This window comes from Momordica charantia (assembly GCF_013281855.1).
Source record: "Momordica charantia cultivar OHB3-1 chromosome 4 unlocalized genomic scaffold, Mcharantia_2.0 BLBB01000004.1, whole genome shotgun sequence".
Classification (NCBI taxonomy): domain Eukaryota; kingdom Viridiplantae; phylum Streptophyta; class Magnoliopsida; order Cucurbitales; family Cucurbitaceae; genus Momordica; species Momordica charantia.
In genome coordinates, this window is record NW_028275162.1 from 5,484,629 (window position 1) to 5,507,091 (window position 22,463).

The 22,463-nt window shown below is 29.7% G+C and overlaps 1 protein-coding gene and 1 long non-coding RNA gene across 2 annotated transcripts; one reads left to right on the plus strand and one right to left on the minus strand.

The window, feature by feature from the left end:
* Positions 1 to 4,898: 4,898 nt before the first annotated feature.
* On the minus strand, positions 4,899 to 8,319 carry LOC111017414 (uncharacterized). Its single transcript, XR_015790536.1, has 3 exons — positions 8,229 to 8,319; positions 5,851 to 6,133; positions 4,899 to 5,159 (listed from the first exon to the last, which is right to left on the minus strand). It is a non-coding gene; the product is annotated as an uncharacterized LOC111017414 (long non-coding RNA).
* A 5,957-nt stretch (positions 8,320 to 14,276) lies between these two features.
* Positions 14,277 to 16,452, plus strand: LOC111017331 (uncharacterized). Its single transcript, XM_022293047.2, has 3 exons — positions 14,277 to 14,850; positions 15,472 to 15,548; positions 16,061 to 16,452. The coding sequence occupies exons 1-3, from the start codon at positions 14,473 to 14,475 to the stop codon at positions 16,077 to 16,079; spliced, it is 474 nt and encodes a 157-aa protein (XP_022148739.1). The 5' UTR covers positions 14,277 to 14,472; the 3' UTR covers positions 16,080 to 16,452.
* Positions 16,453 to 22,463: the final 6,011 nt, after the last annotated feature.

Here is a 22,463-nt window from a genome sequence, read left to right on the forward strand (position 1 = left end):
TGCATCAGCGAAAAACGCGTTCGAACGGCATTATCTTAGATTCACTTTAATAGGAAAAGAATAATAATAATTAGAAAAGGCGTACAGTAAAGTGGGTGGGGCGTACCACACATGATCAAGATTTGATTTACAGCTAAGCCCGTCTTCATATACGCATAAACCACGTGACTGGCATTATTAATTTGATTATGCTACTTTAGGAGAAAATCAAGTTCAAATTTCAAATGAGCTTCGTTTTTTTCAGATCTTTACTTTTGCTTTAAAAAAAATTATGATTAGCATGTTTATAAATATTAAGGTTGTTGTTTTGATCTTATAAGTAGAAGTATTATTGGGACGGAACACAAATGAGGATATGACTTTCCCATTTTTGCTTCCATTTATTCTCTATTCCCGTAAAATTCCCACTAAGGGATCGATTATTTTTTGGGAATGCAAATGTCCGGAATTTGAGATGTCCAACATCTTTAGATGACTACGGTTGTTTCGTAGAAAAATATATAAGGATGTCCGAGAATATCTAGATAGTCAACATTTGTTTTGCATGATTTATTAATCAGAATGTTTTAAATTTATATAATGTTCCAAAAATGTCCTTAATGAATATTCAATAATTTTTACATTGATCTAATAAAATTTGTATTTATATAATAGATTTTCTTAATTATAATTAATTTAATATTTTAGGTTTTTTATATTAATTACGTATATGTATTAGTTTTTTTGTATTATATTATGAGGTAGAATTCATATTAATACAAGACTTTTAAAAAATAATTAATATTAAATATAAATTTATTTTTAATTTTAATATTTTTTAAAAATACAATTATATAATAAATATTATATGGGGTAAAACTCATTTATTATATTATCAAATTGTATTATTTTAAGAAGAAAAATATCAAAGATAAGTTCATCCTTAAAAAATTGTTGTTTTAGAATGATGTATTTAAGATAATAGATATTATTCCTAATAATTCATTCCAAATATTAAAAGTAAATGAAGATATTATATAATTTAATTGAAGTTTGTTTTATATGTACATATAATATATAAATATACTAAATTATTTATTAGTCGATGAGTATATTAATTTATTTAAACTATAAAATTACAAATAAAATTAAAGAAATTTGATAAAAGAAAATATATGAAAACATAAAAAAGGGGTCAAAATGTCAAACATTGGAGTATACCTGGGCATCTCGAGATTTCCGGGTATCTTACATTACCGCGAAACAAACATAAGAATCCAGATGACCGTCTCAGGAAATCTTGGATTCCACGAAACAAACGGCCCCTAAATGAATTCTTAAAAACTAGTGGGATGGTTTCTCGCATAAAATTATTCCTCATTTATTTATTTTTATTGGAACATTTTCAATTAAATATTAATTCTCTTGAAATAAACATCACCAAAATATTTGGTAATTAACATAGTGATATAGAACCATCGAATTTAGTTTCAATATTTATCAAGTAATGCCTCTTGCCTTCTCTTTAAATATCAGCTTTTGACGATTTCATCAACCAGCCTTGGATGATAATTTTTATGTTGCTCCATATAATATAATCTTCAACGGTTAGATTAAATATTACTTTTCATAGGTTTAATTTTGTTTATTAAAATCTGTAGACTTACTCAATGATTTGTTATTTTAATTCAATTATATATAAAAGAAACATAAAGAAAATGACAAGCTTATTGACTTGCAATAATTTGTCTTCAAAGTTGTAAAGAGAGAAGAATATTTGAAAACAACAAAGCCTTTGGAAATTGGGAGCATATGGTGGAATATTATTTGAAGAAAGACCATGACAGGTATGTTTTAACCAATTATTTGCTTCTTATTTTTTATTATTATTTTACAAATTTGTATTAATTTTCTATTGCTATTCCTTTGTATTTTGTGGAAGGGAAGAACTAATAATGCTCAAAGGATATCTTATTTGAGGCAATTAGGTATTTAGGTCATTACTTATCCCTGAAGAAATCTCATTTTCACACTATAGTATATTAGAAACTTCATTGTGGATACAACATTAATAAATAGACATGTTACAAGTTATATTTGAAAAAGTATATTATATAGTAATTTTAAAAAACCATCATTATAAAAATTTGACTCTTTCTTGTTATTCAACCCCGAATAGTATTATTTTGGTCGGAAATAGGTATCTTAACCAGTTGAACTAAGCTCAACTATTTTTTAGTACAACAAATTTGGGATATGAGAGTTGAACTTCCGACTTCAAGAGAAAGAATAAATGTCTGAGCTATGCTCATTTTGACGAACTAAACTCAAGTTGGCAATATGTCATTGAACTTTAACAAATCTATTAGACATAATAAAGAATAAATGTATGAGCTATGCTCATTTTGACGAACTAAACTCAAGTTGGAAATAGGTTATTGAACTTTAACCGATCTATTAGACATAATAAATAATTAATGTCTGAGCTATGCTCATTTTGACGAACTAAACTTAAGTTGGCAATAGGTTATTGAACTTTAACAGATCTATTAGACATAAAATTAAGTTTGTGTCTAATAGAACCCTAAACTTTCTATTTTGTGTCTAATAGATCCATGAATTTTAAAAATGTTGAATAGGTTGATGATCTATTAGGCACAAATTGAAAGTTCGTCTAGGATTTATTAGATACAAAAATTGAAAGTTTAGACCAACTAGATACTTTTAAACTTAAAGGACCTATTAGACATACAATTAAAAATTTGAGAATCTATTAGTCACTTTTTAAAATTTAGAGACGTTTTAGATACAAACTTAAAAGTTCATACACTAAACTAGTAATTTAATTAAAAAAATATCAAAGATATATGTTATCAAGTAAATCCGAGGAGGCACGTGTCTAGGTTCCCAACTTGTCACGCAGACTAGGCCCAAGTCAAAGAAGCTAGGGGAGGCAAAGTGCATTGCGCCTATCGTAGAGTGCACTGGATTGAAGGGTCGAGCGCACCTGACACCAAGCAACGAATCCTAACACGAGTCAGGATATCATCTTGGACGCCGCCGCACCTCACAACTAGACAGGGGAGGATCATCATAGTGTTGGTAGTCCCCACACCTCCATTAGCCTTTCTTTCTGTCTCCATATAAAAGCAACACTTGAACCTGAATCAATGTAGGTAAAAATTCTTTACACATATTCCTACGCAAATTTTCACTAAGATTCTTGTGATTACTTTACGTACTCCACATCCGTTTGCTCCCACCACAAATACTTAGTTAGGCATTGTCCAATTGAAGTGCAATTAATGACCCTACAACATTTGGTGCGTGACCATCATGAGATTTGAATCTATTCCCTCTTAATTACCCTAACCCGTTTGGACCAATGAACCACCCATGATGGTTAACACTTCGTATTACATTAAGCGCCCGTATTAAAAAAAAAGATGAAAAGTAATCTAGGATTCGTCAAATAATATATATATAGATATATATATTTTATTGTTTTTAAAAATTATAGTTTTTTTAAAAATGAATATAGGTTAAATTATACATTCAGTTATTATGATTTTAAAAGTTTTAATTTAGTCTTTATTTTTTAGGTTTAGTTGAATTTAGTTCTTATACTTTTGAGAATTTTAGTTTGACTTCATAAATTGTCTCTCTCTAACAAATTGTCATTTTCTTTCAAGTGATTGATTTAATATTTCAATTTGGCAAATTAATTATGTTAATTGGTTGTATTGGATTTTAATTAGAAAGTAAACAATATAAGAGAAAATGAGTGGGCTTTTATATATTCATGTGAATAAAGCACAATTTAGAGACAAATTATGAGATTTGACCAACCAATGGGGATGAAATTGAAACTAACTTTAAACTATAGAATTAAACCCAAACCATTGGACGAAAATGAACCTAACTAAACCCAAACATAGGACCAAATTCAAATTATTAACAAACTATAGATCAAATTTATATTCTAATCATTAATATATTATAACCATGACGTTGAAAAGATTTTAATATTTCAAATAAGTGGGTGGATAGAGTCTCTAAAAAAATTTAATTGGCATTACGTCAATCTAATGAGGGTTTATTTATTTATTTAATTATTTTTTTTAGTACATACGGGGTGGAGATCGAATTCACAACCTCTTGATTGGAAATACATGACAATTACTGTTGAGCTATGTTCGATTTGACAACTAATGAGAGTTTATTGAGATATATATGACAATTACTGCTGAGTTATGCTCGCTTTGACATCTAATGAGGGTTTATTGAGATATATATACCTTTTTCTTTTTTTAATAATATGCTTAACGTATTTATCTATCAAGGATGATCCACGCATAATGGGATACAATGTTTGTGAATAATTTTGAATTTTCATTAACATGAAATTGTACTTAGGTTAAAAAAAAAGTTGTACAATAATATTTGATGGTTTTTAACTTATCAAGAAAATATTAATCCTAAACATAGTTGAATGAAGAGATGTTGATCATTTTCCCATCTCCAATCCTCACAATTTTTGGAGTCATACCATGAATTACCTTTGGAGTCAAATTTAGACGCAAACATTGGGAGTTGAAATCAACCCATCAATTTTTAAATATTTAAGACATCCTTACTTTAAGTGTTATTTATAAACATTAATCTACGAATCAAATGATCGACCTGAGTATAGCTTTAAATCATATATAATCGAGACTATAAGGTTTTGAAAGTTCGAATTTCCACCCTCACACATGACACATGTTGTTGAATTAAAAAAAAATATACTATATTAAGATGTTATTTTTTTATAAATTATTATTGATCAAATAATAATGTTACCCCTTTTAATTTGATTTTTTTTATAGAAATATATAGAGAAAATAAAAACTATAATAAAAAAAGGTCAGAAAGATTCATAGTTTTCAAACAGCTAAAATTATTAAAAACATACACAAATGGCATAAATTTGTAAATCAATTTAAAAGTCCCAGTTTGTCAAATTGCATCTAATATTATTGTATCTATACATAACACAATGTGCAAATGCTTTGATATATGGGACCAACTTGATATTACACAAATGTTTCCATATTTATTAAAATGATACCATTCAACCTCTTCAGTATAAGCATCCAAGTCCAAGGTTCCAAAGGCAGCAACAACAAATGAGAGCCAAACTACAAAATTTACATCCAAACCAAGGTTTTTATTACTAAAAAAAAAATATAATTTTAACATAAGCTTTCTACCCTTTGTATAAAGGATTTAACTGATATTAACCCATCGGAGCTTAACTTTTTGGGTCTATTGGATGATTTTACGGTATGTCCAAACACACAATAGGTGATCATAAGTTTTGAACTTCTTATGCCTAGCCTACATTGTCATTCCTTCGTATTTTAGATTATAATGGTATGATTTTAACGGAATTAAGTTTAAATATCATTTGACCTAGACGTACCTCATGAGTTTCTGAACTTTCTACCCGTAAGATATTAATTATATGTATTTTTTTTTGGAGAAAATGTTATATATACTTTATCCATATTCGTATACTATATTCACATTATTATCTTTATGATAGGGGTTGAATGTGAAATACAATGAAAGTTACAATGTCTTAGATTTTAAATAATGTTAAAGAAACCGTTAATGTAGAAAGTAGGTGTCAAAGTTGAAAAGTTCAAATACTAAAGTGGAAACCTATCCAACCAAACTACAACAATGCAATTAGATCGTGTATCGAAACCAAAGTCAATCCAAACAACTTATTAACCTAACCCTAGCTCAAATCGAGTTGGATAGTTCGGTTTCTTTGAGTTATCGACAACGAAAACAGTCGAGATACAGAATGAGAAGAAAACTTACCAGCTTTCCCAATAAGTAAGCTGTTGTTGTGGCTGCTGTTGTTGAGATTGAACTACAACGTAGGTACACTGATTTTGTGAGTCTGCACGAGGATAGTGTGGGGGTGGATATCCTTGTGGAGGATAACCTTGGTAGGGATAGGGATACCCTTGTGGAGGATAAGGGGAGTAGCCATGGGGATATTCTTGTGGGGGATAAGGAGAATTGAGTTGGGGATGTCCTTGTGCTGGATAGTCATGTAGAGGAGGACATGATGGTGGTGGATATGCTCCCGGAGGATATCCTTCATGTGGATAAATAGGTCATAAAAAATCAATATTAAACCTAAAATCAACCACGTTGATCCTCGTCTTGCTTGTTCTAAGAAAAACGATAAGTTTAGTCCATGTTCTTTCAAAATGTGTCTTAATATTCCTGAATTATTAATTGTTAAATGTAAAATAGTAAGCTTCTAATGTTTATTTTAGGTTAAATATATCACTAACCTATGTATTAAACATTTTTTAAGATGTATGGACCTATTATTTATATAATTGAAAAACTAGAGCTCGTTTGTTAACGTTTCAATCTATTGTTTCCTCTTTTTAACAAAGAAAAACATAATTACATTTGGTAACTATGCCTTGTTCTTCAGTTTTTTATTGAAAAAAGTTAGGAAACTTTATTTTGTTGGAAATCGGAACAAAAAACACAAAAACATACTTTTTTTCCCTAAAATCTCTATATAATTTTGGGAACGTTTTTAAACAAATTAGAAACAAGAAGCATAAATTGTTGTCAAATACTTAAGTTTCTCAATAAAACTATAAACAAGAAACAAGAGGAAGGAACGTTATCAAATAGACCATGTTCTATATAGACCCAAAATTCAAGTTTACATCTAACATATCCTTGAATTTTTAAAATATGCCAAGTAGGTTACACAAAAACTTGAAAGTTTAGGGACTTACCTATTACATGATCCTCAACTGAAGGATTAAGCTTGTAATTTAACCATATTTTTATTAAAAATTTGATGAAAAAAAAATATCTCATGCATTAAATATGAGCAATTGAATGAAACTAAATAGATGTTCTATAGTCAACACGAGTTTAGCTCAACAATAAATGACACTTGTCTATAGCAAGGAACTCATGAGTACGTTTGAATATCTACCCCACTTGTTGTATTGGATGTTCTATAATATAAAATTATAAAATGGTGGTTAAATTATCTACCAATTTGTATGACAATGAAAATAAAAATTTTAATATAGCGTCATTGACATCATTATATATCTTTAAAGTATGGACTAAATCTAAAATAAAGTATACTAAAAATGTCTCTTAATCAATCAAATGATTTTAATTTAAAGGGAAAATTTTGTAAGAGCCAAAAACATCATTATATATCAATTCAAATGACATCCACTTTTCTGTTAGAATTGAGAAACAAAATGCTGGTTTTCTTAATGTAAGAATAAGCAATATATGTAAATTAAATAAGAATAACTCTGATCAGATTGATTCCTTTAAAAAAAAAACCTTTATGATCAAATTGATACCGTAATCATTTTGGACCCGTTTGATAACATCCATGTTTCTTGTTTCTCGTTTTTAATTTTCTTAATAAATCTAAGCATTTTATAACTAACTTTGTTTCATTTTTTTTCTTTTTTTTGGAACATTCCCAAGATTTTATAGAAATTTTGGAAATAATCAAAACAAGTTTATCCATTCTTGTTCCCATTTTCAATTTGTTCCAAAATGGAAATGAAAAGATTATTTTATCATGCTTGAATTCTTGGAGGTTAAAACCATGTATTATATTTTTCTTCATTAAAAATAAAGAAACAGAAACAAGACATATGAACAAGTCATTTGATTTCAATTTTATTTCTTAAAAATTAGTTTGTAATCAATTAATAACAAATAGTTGGAAAATTCTATATGTGATTTCAAACTTTAGCTGAGACTTTAAAAATTACTTCTAAAAATGAGAAAGTAAATAAAAATATGGTGCCTACCTCAACAAAAATGAGAACTATTCCCATCTAAAATTATTATCCAAACTTCTCAACTTATTCCATATTCATGTAACTCAATCTTTACATTTTACCCTCAATAAAATTTCTAACCCATCCATATTCAAGCCATCATCTTAATAAAACACACATTCATGTAATATACTGAGATTCGAACTCATGACTTTTGGTTAGAGATAGATGTTTTAATCAGTTGCGAAGTAAATTTAAATGAACAAGAACGGAGGAGGAGGAGGAAGATTTGGATTTAAATCCTAATAACTACAAAAGAAAAAAAAATCAAATTTTAAATCCTAAAGATTTTTTAGTAATAAAAATGGGTTGAAAATGAATAAGTAATTAATTAGAGGTTACCTTGAGGAGGAGGAACCCCAACAGGAGGAGGTTGCTGCTCATGATAACTCATCGCTCTCTAATTTTTCTTCCTTCTGACTCTTCAATGGAGGATTCTATATGGACAGCTTCTTCCAATTTTCTCATATATTATATTTTTTTTGGGATAAAGGAGTGATTGGACGTCAAAACCAAAGAGTTTTCTTTCTTTAATTATATATAATAATGGATTTTACAGTTCATATATAATTTTTCAAAATTCTAACAATATAATATGGCTTGATGGTATACTTAAATAATGGGGAGGGACCTCACGTATGGATATTTTCATCTATATTTCTACCTATGACAATAATATAAGGAGTAAATCGACATAATATTAATATTAATCATTTTTAATTTTTTTAAAAAGGGTCAAGTGCTGATTTAAATATTTCTTATGAATTTTTTTTTATTTTTATAATCTTTTAATTCATGTCTTTCGACATCGATATTTCCATGAAATTGAGACTTTGATATTTTTATAGACATCAATATCTAAAACTTGATATTTTTATAGACATCAACATCTAAAATCTTGATTCTGGGTTCAAAATTAGAATATAAAAATTAATTTTTAACTATCACATTATTTCTTCTATTAAATAAAAGAATATGTTTTTTGGTAATCTATAGGAAATATTATTAGAGGTATGGAATTATAGATGTGTGTGCCATATTTAGATAGTCTTCTTTTTTGTTTTACAGAAATCGTTTGAAAATACTTTGAATAGCAATGCTTGTTTTGCACGATTTATATATAGGAATATTATTTCCTACTCTTACCCATCATTATATAATTTATATGTTATTGTTACGAGTAAAATTCGAGCAGGACACACGTCCGCTCCTCCGTAGGCTAGGGACCACTGACGGTTATCTCTCTGATCAGGCATACATCGTCGAGCAGGACACATGTACGCCCTTGAGGGAATAGGGGACCACAGGCGGTTACACCCCGTACACAAGCGTAGCTAGGAACGCATGCATGTTGTCGGTATGACGGACGACACATTCCACAACCGCGGGCGACATACCCAGAGCTGCAGGTGGCGGTGCCACCCTGCACCTACTGGAAGCGTGTTCCCCCTCCGACCAAACGTACAACTCGCGGCATCCCTGCCACCTCCAACCATCGTCCTTCCCGATCGCCCCAGAGTCTATAAAGGGAGGGACCTTCATCTTCACAAAGTAAGTGAAAAATCTGTCACTAATATCTCTAGTGTCTTACTCCTATTTCTATTCCGATCACTAACTTGATCGTCGGAGTGTTTTAGGCAGGACACCACACCGGAGTTAGTATTCTAGTTTCAAGTATGCTGGTTTTCAAAACTGCTCATCTGTTAACCACGTGGCCCTCTACCGAAATTCGCCATCAACAGTTACAAATATTTTAATAAATTAATTTAATATAATTTGAATTGAATTCCTATAACAATTTTGTTTTTATTAATTTAATATTAATATATTTATATCAATTTAGTTTATGTTGGATGATTATTGAAAAAATAAAATAAATGAAACATTATACTATATTTCAATTAAAATAAATTAAAGATATTATACCGTTCACTAAAGTTTATTTTATATCTAAATGTAGCATTATACCGTTGACTAAGGTTCAGGTTGACAGTAACTAACCTCTTTATTTATTTGTACATTAGGTTTTTTTATATATAGTTTAAACCATGGTGAGAAGAAGGATCTCAGGTAGTTTAATTGGCCATTTGAATGTACTAGTAAGAAACAAGTGCGTTGCACGTAGAATCTTGTAGTTCTAAATTAAAATAAAATAAATAGTATTTTTTAAGTTTATAATATTATCATTTTAAAGAAAGAAAGTGATTATATATAAATATAAATTCAATATATGATATTGTTGTAATAAAAGAAGATGATGAAATATTAGCATGAAAAGTAAGTACAAATTTGAAGTGTAAGAAAGATGAAAAAGCACCAACGTGTAAGTTTTTTTTTTTTTTTAATGAATGAACGTTCTTAATTTACCTCTAATTTTCTTGATTATAAATTATTATATTACATTTTATCTTTGTTAAATTGTGTGACGTTAAATCATTGAGTTTGTTCATTCTAGAATGAAAAAGAAAGGTAAGAGTGATAGAAAGAGTAAACCCTAAAACGTCCAACCTAATGATATTGAGAGGGATAAAAATTGTTTGTTTGCCCTAACTTTGTAAAAATAATTACAACATTTCACATATATAAATCAAAAGCATCAGTTTAAAAAATAAATAAATAAAAATCAAACTCATAAGCATTCTTATTATCCAAATTATGAGAATAATTGAATTTTGCTTTATCTCGATTCCATCGACCACCATCTCGACACATCGTACTCTAGAATTTCTTTCAATCTGAATAATGATAAATTTGGGGAAAGTGAACCGATGCCATCAACTCAGCTTTAATTTAGTTTCTTTTCACTATCAATTCTCCTCTCGATCACCCATATGTGCATTGTTGTTGTCGTTGCTAAAATAAGAGAGTAATTTTCATACGTTCACACTAGGAAAATTTTCCACTTTGTTCCATCCACCACCTCTTGATTTTTGGTTGGCATGAGAAAGAGAGGACACATATTTATATATGGATTGGAAGGGGATTAGGAAGATGAAAGGATTGGGAGAGGATATGTGATAATTGGAAGGGGTTAGGAAGTTGAAAGGATTGGGGGAGGGTATGTGGTAGATGAAAGGAGTTAAAAAAAATCAATGAGAAAGATAAAGTTAATGAAAGAATAATTAAGAGAGAGAAGATTAGTAAGAGAAAATAGGGAAATTTAGAGGGATGAGATCGTGACGGAGAGAAGAGATAGATTGAGAGAGAAAAAGTTTGTAATTAAATGACACAATCGCCATTAAAAGAAAAGTGAAGAGATTTATAATGAGAGGACAAAAATGGTATATAGAAGTTTCTTCTCATCCCACCTTTTATATATACTATAGATATAGATATGTTTACGTTATGCTAAAAAGGAAAAGAAAAATATATATATATATTATATATATTTTGGGAGAAAGCTGAGAGAAAAGGAGAGGAAAGAAAAACAAGTGGGGCTTATAAAGAAAGAGAAATTAGAGGGTGGCCCAATCTTTTGGACCTTGTTGATACCATCTTCAGGGTCTTGAATGTGATTTACAATTATTTATTTTTGTCTTTTTAACTTTTTAAATTTGGAAGAGTTGGAATATATTACAGCTATCTTTACAACATGATTTGCAATTCATTTAATTATATAAACAAACAATTGAAACAGTATTTGTATTCTCCATAGAATATTTTGAATAGAAAATTGTGATGGAGTAAAATTGAATCGAAGAGATGTCCTTATCTAATTTTTATCACTCGATTCTTAGTTTCAATTATAATTGAAGCAATTAATATCTTCTCATACATTCTCATTGTAATAGAGAAACCTGTAATTTATCATACAATATCAAGAAAGTAAGTTTTTGTTTTATTTTATTTTGTGGGAGATTTAAAACTTTATGTCACGCAAAAATTTGTATAATAAGATAGTTCTGTATGTTTTGATATCAGTTTATTCAAGAAACTGATATGTGACTAATTTTTCTATATATAAATATACAAAAAAAAAATGAAACTTGAAATAATGTATAGCTTTCACATGACTACTAATTCTAATTTGTTCTCTCATAATAACATTTTGGCTTTTTCAGAAGGTGATCAATTGCACGAGAATATTGCTACTTATTCATCTTGTTTTATCCTTTAAGTTCATTAATAATACCACTCTGTATTCAAATAACTTTCTTTTACAAACTGCAAAGATTGTAATGGTTGAATGATTTTGTAGATGAAAATGCAACCTTATGCTACACAACTTTGATGATCGTAATGTACTTTGCTCGGAGATTTCTTCTTTTTTTATGTTTTAGTACAATATGTGGGGTGGAGATTTGAACGACTCGTGACTCTTGATCGTAGATACGTGCATTAGTATTTAGAGTTAATTCTATAATCTATAGAAGAAAAGTACGAAGACTACACGTCCAACGATTTTGAGTAGGATATTAAAAACTTTTCAGATGATTCTTGTTTGGATATTTTGAGCAAACATAGTAATTTAGATTCACATTCATCTGCGGCCTGAGACCCCTCTAATTTTTCAGATACTAAAATGATTATTTAAAAAAAAAGTAGATTTTAACTAAAATTATATATTGAATAACTATCAACTTTCAACTTGAGTGAGTTTGACTTTGAACCCATTGTTTTGTCTCGTGGATTTGTCAACAAAGCCTGAAATTTGTTTGGACAAATTCATGGTTCAACAATACTCCAAATCTCATTTTGCTCCTCTCGAACCCATCTCTTACAAACACTTTCATCAATCTAGGCTTTCTAAACGCGCACACCTATCAGGAAGAATACTTAAGTACTAATCGGTCAGAATCTATCGATCTTCACTAAAATTTGATAGCTATTTATTTTTCAAATCTTTTAGCATTTTTCTTTCCTACCTGTCGAGTGGGATTTGTCAAGAGTTTGTTGAACAAATCCATGAGTTTGAACAATACACCAAACCCTAATTTACTCCTCTCAAAACCATCCCTTCCACGACTTTCATCAACCTAATTCGGCTTCTAAACACACACTTTTCCCCGAAAAAAACAATATTGAAAAAGTACTGACTAGTCAGGATCTATTTTTCATACTAACTGTTCGACGAGAAATTCAATAAAAGAAAACTCAAATTTATGAACTTGTGTTGTATTTATAAATGTGGGTGTTACAATCTCTAATGTATAATTCTCTTATTAATTCTCTCAAATATGAGCTTTAATTTAACGGCTTGTGAGCTTGTTCTTGAATCAATGGTTGATGCCTTCAGCTTCTTGCTTGTTGAAGGATCTTTAAAGTCTTCGGTTTTGAGCTTGTTGAAGACTTTGACTTGTTGATAAAAGTTATTTGGCTTGTAGCTTGATGAAGATTTTGTGAAGTCTTCGGCTTTGAGCTTATTGAATAATCTTTGAAATCTTCGGCTTTGCACTCATGAAGTTCTTCGGCTTTGCAGCTTGTGAAGTACTATTTCAGCAATTTGTTGAAGTTTTTCGACTTTCCAGCTTGTGAAGTGCTTCGGCTTTGCAGCGTGTTGAAGTTCTTCGGCTTTGCAGCTTGTGAAGTTATTCGGCTTATAGCTTATGAAGTTCTTTGGCTTTGCAACTTGTTGAAGTTCTTCGGCCAATTTGATGAAGACTTTGCAGTTTGATGGAGTCTTCAAGTAAATCTCAAATTGTTCTGGATCTATTCTCATCCTTCTTCCCCCTTCCAAATGACGGGTGACTCCTCTATTTATAGAGTCTTGGTGGGTCTTTTATGGGTCATTTGTGCTTAGGCCCGGTCTCTTCATGAGTTTTGATCAGATTAGTTGATTTCATCGGATGGCCATAAGACAGACACGTGGCAAAATTTGATTTGTTGATTTAAATTAAAATTAATTTAGGACACGTGTAAATTTGTGATTGGTGCTAAATATAATTTTAAATTTGTAACGTGGTATTTAATAATATTTTTTTTTAGCATTTCTCTATCTTTATCAGTCAAAAAAAAGTTTCGTGGGTATTCAATAAGAGATGAGTGTTGACGTTCAGTTACCACGTCAGTGAACATTGTTCTTTCTCAAATCCAAACACCAGGAGAAATTCGGTTTATCGTGACGTTTTCTTAACGTCACAAAAATCTTTTGTGACGTTTTTAACGCTGTCACGTATATGTCCATCACGTATATCCCCATAAACGTCTCAAACTTCAACGTTTCCACGCCTAAGATACCAAACAACTGTGTCTCATCGAACACTCGAAGAGCTATGCTCAAGTCGGCCAACAAAACCCTAGCTAGAAGCCCATGAATAAGAGGGTGAAAATGACATGTACTTGAATAATGGCATTATATATATATGCTCATAACATATAGGTGGCCATGTATGGCCTAAGTTGGTTGTGTTAAGAGGGTACACAACGCCTTGCTGTCCACCATGTGAACACATTGTGGCTCTCCCTGTCCCCTCTCATCTCTCTCTCTCCATTGCTAACCCACCAACCAACTCACAATCTTTTTCATTCATTCCCATAAAACCCCTTCAACCAAAAATAAAATTTAAAAAAAAAACTTTCTTTTTTCTTTTCTCTCCATTTATTTGTGTTGTGCGTTTGGGAGGTGGGAAAATTTTGTTGGCATCATATGGAAAATGGTCGTAGTTTTTTTGTTTCTTCTTCAGAAGGGTGTGCTGAATCCGGGTGGACTGTGTATTTGGACCACTCCATTTCTGATTCTCCGATTGCTTCTAATTATTCGTATTCTAATTTGAGCAGAAGAATAAAAGTTGAAGAAGAAGAAGAAGTGGATTTGTCTATGGTTTCTGATGCGTCTTCTGGGCCTCGAATTAATTTCCCGGAAAATGAATTTCGTTTCCCGGAAAGTGGCACTGAAATTGGCCCAAGTTTGCCCAAAAATGGCCGGAAAATTGAAGAACGGCGACGCCGGCGCCGTGATCCGACAGATAATCAAACGTCGTCGTTTCTTGATGACACTGCTACCTCCGATCCCAACTTCAATTCGGTACAATTTCCTTTTTTTCTTTTTTATTATTATTGTTTGAGAATCTGTATATTATTATTTCTCAGTTTTTCATTTTTTTAAAATTTATTTTCTCGTATTTAAATTATTGAAAATGACTTTTTAGTTCAACTCATCAAGGTTGAAAATAGTTTTCTAGATTTTTTTTTTGGTTTAAGGAACTTTTTGTAACTTGTTCTTAGATCTTCTCATTCACACCCCTTAAAAATTGAGGTCTCCTTTTACAATTATTTAAAAAAAAAACTTATTTATTATTTTGTTTTTAATTTCTTAATTATGAAAATTCAGTTAATAATATATACTCACCTCTACGTTTTTTTTTATTTTTTACTATTTAAAAACACTATTGTTAAATTTAAGGAAAAGAAAAAAGAAAAAAGAAAAAACAGAGGTTTGACATTTTTTTTTTTTTTAAGTTTTTGGATAATATGGTTATACCAAGGTTGTTGTTTTTCAAAAGGGAAAATCAATGCTCGAAAGCAATTTATTTTTCTTCGAGGATTTCTCATTTATGTCTTTATTTTTAAAGTTTTTTTTTTATAAATAAAAATATTTTGATGTTCATGAAAATTTAATTTAATTTGGGCGTTAAATATATTTCAGGAGAGTTCAAGCTGCCAAAACCAGTTCAACACTTTGAGACAATCCTCTCAATCTGGAAATCGAAGGCAGAAGAATCAGTATAGCAATTCCTTCTCTCTCTTTAAAAAAAAATTATTATAATTCAAATTACTCATTTTTTAGCTCTAAAAAATTTGAATTACCTAGTCACAATTTTAAATTATATTTGTTTAATTCTACCCTTAATATCATTAAGAAATGTTGATAGGACATTTTCTCAGAAAATATTAATTAGTTTGTCTCTAGTTGCTATATCGTGTGAATTCTACATCAAATATTTAATTTATAGTTTTAACCACGTAGACTAAATAAAAATAAGACAATATTTTCCTACTGATTCAGTTAAGTTTAATTTTGATGGCTATAAAATATAGATTTTTTTTAAAAAAAACAAAGTAGCGATAAAAAATTTAGTAGTGAACACTTAGTTGATGTAGAAACATAGCTTAGAAATATAATTAACATTTTTTAAAGTTCACACTGTAATTTAGTAAAAAATTTTATGGGTTTAAGTATTTATGATTTAATTTTGAACTCATTGTTTCTTTCATCATCTTTCTCTTCAACGTAGGTGGTTTAAAGGGAAGTAGTCGGAGTTGAGGTAGATCAAATATGCTTATCAAGGATGTATTGCTCTCTCGTTGATTTGATCTTGTACTGTTTGGCAATATGGAATGATTCAGAGATTATAATGAGCGATTGCTATATCATATGATTACAACTCCCGGTAACAATTAGAGGGTTAATTGGGAGATTAAAAGATGGTTTCTGCCTATCTATATATGTTTGACATTGACATTAAATAATACATCAAGGGAGAAAAAAAAAGTTTTTTTTTTCCTTGCAAATTGAATTTCTTGTCAATGGATTGTAATACATTTTGTTGTAGCCATGAGGCACTCGAAAAATGACAATATTATTATTGTACTAAATAAACATATATGTTTGAAAAGAGGAAGAGAATAGAAGCGACAATTTATATATTATTTTTTAGTATTTTTTTTTCTTTTGTGATGACTTTTTTGTTCTATATCTATATATATGTGATCTCTAAAGTATGTTTGCTGTGTTATTTATGTCAATTTAGTTAATTAATTATTATTATTTTTCTTCTCTTCCTTAGTAATAGAATTGTTGTCATATACACAATTTTTAACATTTAGTATTTTATGATGTTGTTACCAAAAGCATAGCTCCAACTTAATTAAAAATTATATTTCTCAAAACAAAATTAAATAATATAGGAAGAGACAATATTTAAACTAATAAATAATGTAGAAAAATATTGCACTATAGATTGAAAAATGTTGGAAACTTTATACTAAACTAATATAATGCTCTATATATGTATGGAAATTTAAGTTTCTATTTTCTTTTAAAATTTTAAATTTCTGTTTTATGTATATGAATATATTTCAATCAAAATCTTTTGTCAAGACAAGATTAAATATTTGATAGCTGTAATTGAAAATGATTTTTTTTAGATTGAGATAATTGGTGTTGTTGGGTTAATTTATTTAGATAGCCGAAAATTAAAAAATAATCGAAAAAAAATCCTCATCATTTTGCTTTATTTTTTGTCTTTATTTTTTTAATACGACAACATGCGGAAGTGAGAATTTGGACTCGCGATATTTGATTGGCAATATATATTTTAACCAATTGAGTTAGACTCCGATTGACCTTTATTGCTCGTCCATTGATTGTATTAAAGCGATAGAAATTATTTTTTAAAGTCAAAGTCTAAACTTAATTTTTAACGATATAGAAAACGAAAAATGAAATAGCGTTATGAAAGGTGGCTTTAATTTTTTTAATCCAATTCCCAAATAGACCAACAAAATGCAAACCATACCGAGCTAACCAATCTTATTTCAATATGAAAGTCTGCAGGGATTCGAACACTGGACCTCTTGCTCTTATATCATCTTAAACATGATTATATCATCAATAAATCCAAAAGCTAGCTTAAGCTAAAGAGTTACGGTAAATTTGATTACTTATAAGATATCTAGCATTAACCAATAAGCATCTTACATGCTTTTAAATGAGTGAAAAATTATCAATATTCAATATTATGTCCATATTAGTGATATTATATTGAATATATATATATAATATTTTGTCAATTTTTCTGTGATATTATGGAAATGTAGATTCATCTTTTATGTCGATGTTGAACTCATGAATATATGAAAATATCGATGTGTCGATGAAAAATGTAACACATCAATGAAAACCCGTCCTCTTAATAATATAAAGACACAAGGGCGCAACTAATCAACAAAATACAAGTTCTGTTTTTTTTATGGGAATCACTTTTTAGATTCTCTTGGAGGAGGGTATAGAGTGAAACATTAGAAAAATTAGAAAAGAAAAGAAAGGGTCAAGATCAAGGAAGTCTTGTTGTGTTTTAAATGTAATAATTTTTTTTAAGTTAAAAAACACACTTGGTCTCTATACTTTCGCTGGGGTAACAATTTAGTTCCTGAACTCTAGTTGGTAAACAATTTAGTCTATAAACTTTAGCTTGTAGCGATTTAGTCCACGTAGTTTAATATTATTATAACAATTTAGTTCTCTGTCGTAAAATTTTTTATTAAAATTAAGGGTCAATTTTTATCATATAAAAATTTAATCTTTCTAATTTATAAACATATTTGGTCCTCTTTTGTTTATCAATTTATATATAAAAGAAATTTAACAAAAAAATTTCACGATAAAGACTAAATCATTACCAACTTTAAATTACAATGACTAAATTGTTACATATTAAATTTCAATGATTAAATTGTTACCAATTTAAAAATACAAGGACTAAATCGCTACAAACTAAAGTAGTTTAGTGACTAAATTGTTACTTTAACGAAAGTACGGTATCCAAAAGTGTTTTTTTAACTTTTTTTGTTTTTTTGTTGAAAGTTGGATGATAGAGATGGTAAAATCTAACTCATTTATAATCCTCCGCAGTATTTGTTAACTTAACTACTTAAAAATACTTATGTCTGATCAAAAGATTGTGAGTTCGAATCTTCACCTTTACCTATTGTATTGTACTGCGTTCAAATTAGCCTTAATGATTTTTCTTAACCCTCCTTAAAAAAAACACCCAACTAGGAAAATATACCATACATTAAAATTAAGATTATGAAAAAAAAAAAAAGAAAAAAGAAAAAAAGAACGCGCTTCTTACACTTTGAACAAAATTTTGGAGAGCACTGTTAATTTAGCAAGTCCCTTTATTTAGAGAATTAAGGGGGAAAATCACAAAGTCAACTTATGCAGCTAATTTTCGGCTATGTGCAATGCAACCAAGTTTTTTCCGAAACAAATATGTGATGTCAGAAAGTACAAAAAAGTGATATGACCCACAAAAATGTAAATATATATACACTCGAGAAGAAATGATGGGTAAAAATAAAATCCTGAATGTATTAATAAATTTTAACTTGATGGAATATTTATTTATTAATTTAATTGTTTGTTATGATTTTTCTTTATATAATTCTTTCACAAAAATTTATCGAGATCAATATTTTATTGATGATTTCATGATCATCGGTATAAAATTGAGATATTGATATTTATATCGACGTGAGGTTTAAAATTTTTAAAATATTAAATTTGGTTGGATAAGATTTTATATAGAGAGAGAGAGAGAGAGAGGGTTTGAAAGGGGTTTTATGTTTTGAAATAAGACAAAAGAGATCAAAGTTGCATGAGACAGGATGATGATAAGGTGCATGCAATGGTGATGGGCAATCTGATCCAAACTACACAGAAGATGATGGATGGAAGCTATTTCTCAACACTTTTTTCTTTCTTTAATTTAATTTGAAAAAAGTATATATATTAAATAAATAATAGACAAATTGTTAAACCTTTATGTGTGTATATATTTCTTTGATGTATATATGTACTTTGAAAGTATTAATTATCTTGAGTTTGATCTCTAACTCGTTCTATAATTATTAAACTTAAAAGACTTTTTTTTTTGTTATTTTGGAGTATTAAAATGATTTAAACTGATCTCACTGATCATTAATTGATGTATGTACGTACTTTCAAGATTTCATAGGAACCGCTGATTTAAAATACAAGTTTGTACTACCATATAAATTTAACTTCATCGACTTTTGAAAGAACTTCTATAAAAGAAACTTCACCACTAAAAGGTATACAAATACAAAAGTCGAGGGGCAAAAATAGGATTACAAAAAAAAAATTAATAAAAAAGTTGTAGTAATGAAAGTTTTATTAAAGTGTAAATAGAAAAAAATTTTGAGAAAAAAGTTATTTTCTTCCCCTAGAGTGAATTTAAACTTTGAATTCTAAACTTTCAATATCATCAAATTCAATTCAAACTCGAAGGGAAACTAATATCTCATTAGAACTAAAAAATAAAAAGGTTCACAAATCAAACAAAACCAACTAACAAAACACCCACCTGAATCCTCACCACAAAATTTGACAGGTAGAAAAACACGCATAAACTTAACAACAAAATGCGATTAAATCTAACTTTTAAAAAGATGCTAATATGGCTAGAAGAATTCATATCCACCAAACAAAATAGTCTCGATCATCTAGCCATAAGATTATAACGCTCATAGTTTTAGCAAAAAGAAAATCTTAAAAAGAACGAACAAACTTAACTTTAGTGAAGATATTAATTTAACTCAACCACTCGTATGTTGAAATTTAGGTTGTCAACCACAGATAAAATTAAAAGTTTGAAGTTAAAATCCACTCACTAGATCCAGCACCAAATAAAAACAAAATCCCTACCCACAAGAAAACAAAAGAAAGAAGATTGCAGAGAGAGAGAGAGAGTTAAAAGAAGTATGGAAGAGACATGTATTGGCTTTTGAGACAAGGGCAAAGGGCAGCAGCCTGGTTTGTGGTTGGTGGTTGGTGAGTACTGTTTTTTGTTTATGTTTTTGGTGACAGAACCCTTAAACCCCATTTGGGACACCCACCACTGTCACTGCCACTGCCCTCTTCCCATAACTCCAATATTTGTGGTCTCATCATCTGTGTTTGTCATTCAACCCTACCTTCTTAGGGTTTTTGCCCCCCAACTAGCTCCATCGAGAGTTGTCGGGACTGGTGCTGAGCAATTTTTGTATCTACTCAAACGAATCTTCCTAGAAGGTAACTCGAATGTGGCCGATTTCTTCCGTTTTTGCCATCAGTTTTTGCTGCAACACTTGTCAGCTTGGACCCGACTTGCATCGGTGACTACTACTAGGAATTGAGTCATTATGAGTAAAGGTAATAGTCATAATTAATATGGAGAAGGGAGAGATTGTCCTGCATGGCTCGATGTAACTCTTATGTATTATTATTATATGTAACGTAAGTTTAGCCGTTTTAGAACCATCAATTATTGGTGAACTGGTCCAGGAGTCTCTCCAAAGTAATCATTTTGTCATGAGTTAGATCTTTTTACTTTAATTTTAATTTCAACAACCTTGGCCTCTAACTTTAGCAATTCACTTGTAAGGACGATCATAGTGAGAACAAGATCTTTCAAATGAAGCTTTTTTGGAGATGAAATTAGAAGCAAAGTTGGTATGGATTTATTATTTTAGGCTTAAAGTACGTAGACAAACATTTTTATACCCTTGTGGAAAAAAAATATATGTGAAAAGTATGTGTTGTCCCAATGAGTGGTATAAAGCCAATACGAGCGTAGTTTAGTAATTAAGCTAACATTTTATTCCTTCCTTTGAAGTCAAATATTCAATTTTCATCCCTGCATTTGTTGTACTAAAAAGATGGTATAAGCGGTCATGTCCTAAACTTAGTTGTATTGATTTTGAATCTTCAAAATCTCTTACTAGTTGAGTACTTACTTAGGAACCTAAAGATGGTTAATTAAGTGCGTGACAAAAGAGTTCTTAAGTGGATACAATACTTTCCACACGAATGAAACATAGTGGTTGTGCAATGAGAAGCTACCCATAATAATATATATACTACCTCATAATAAAGTACTTTGGAGTAGCCACCCATAGATTACGTGTTTACCACTTACCACTTGTTTTATTTATTATCTTTTACTTTTATTAGTATTTTAGTTATTTTCAAGTTTGGATTATGCTTGTTTTTATGGAACTCGATCGTTTCTTATTAGGGTTCAAACATTAAAGATGAAGTATGCTAATTCTTTTCGAAATTCGAAGATAAGAAGTTCTCATACTCAGCACGTTGAGTTATTCCACAATATGATACATGGTTAAGCCCTTTCAAATGAGGCAGGGAGTTGATTTGAGATGCTTGTTGTTGTCTTTTATTCAAGGGAAAGATTATTGGAAATTATCAAAACGAACCTCAACATGAAAGTTTGGAGATTCGAACTTCCGAAGTTTTGGTTGAGGATATATTCCTTAACTAGCTGTGAGTCAAACTTAGGTTAAACTGATCTTATTTTAAGAATAGAGGTAGATGAAACATATAATATAACAAAAGAAAATGCAAAAAATGGACCCTGGGATTTGTGAAAGTTTGACAAACCACAGCCTAGAAAGCTTATTTTAGCCCATGGAGAGAGGTTTGATTATTGGGTAAAGGGTTTTCCTTCCATGGTATTGTGCTTAGAAAATCCTTGAACTAGAAGACTAAATCTTAATACTTTTGAAGAAAATTACGAAAAAAGATGCACAAATGGCATATAGGACACAAAGTATGTGTTTGAGACATTCGAGCACGTAAAAAGCAAAATCTAGTCACTGAAAAGAGAGCCAACCCGAATATAGTTAAATTGGTTAAGACATATATCATCGATCAAAATATCATGACTTCAAACACTCACTCCATATTTGAACTTAAAAAATGCCATAGAAAAGGAAAATTATAACACAGTTACTTACACATTATTAGAAGTACAAAAGGTACACTATTTATGTGGGTATTTATTGGATTAGCAAACGTAGAACTCAGTAGAAGTAAGTGAGAATGACAAGAAAAAC

Excerpts from the sequence above, each read along its gene's own strand:
- LOC111017331 (XM_022293047.2), top strand. The coding sequence starts at position 14,473 with ATGGAAAATGGTCGTAGTTTTTTTGTTTCTTCTTCAGAAGGGTGTGCT. Across the intron at positions 14,851-15,471 it reads CCGATCCCAACTTCAATTCG|GAGAGTTCAAGCTGCCAAAA; the intron begins GTACAATTTCCT and ends AATATATTTCAG.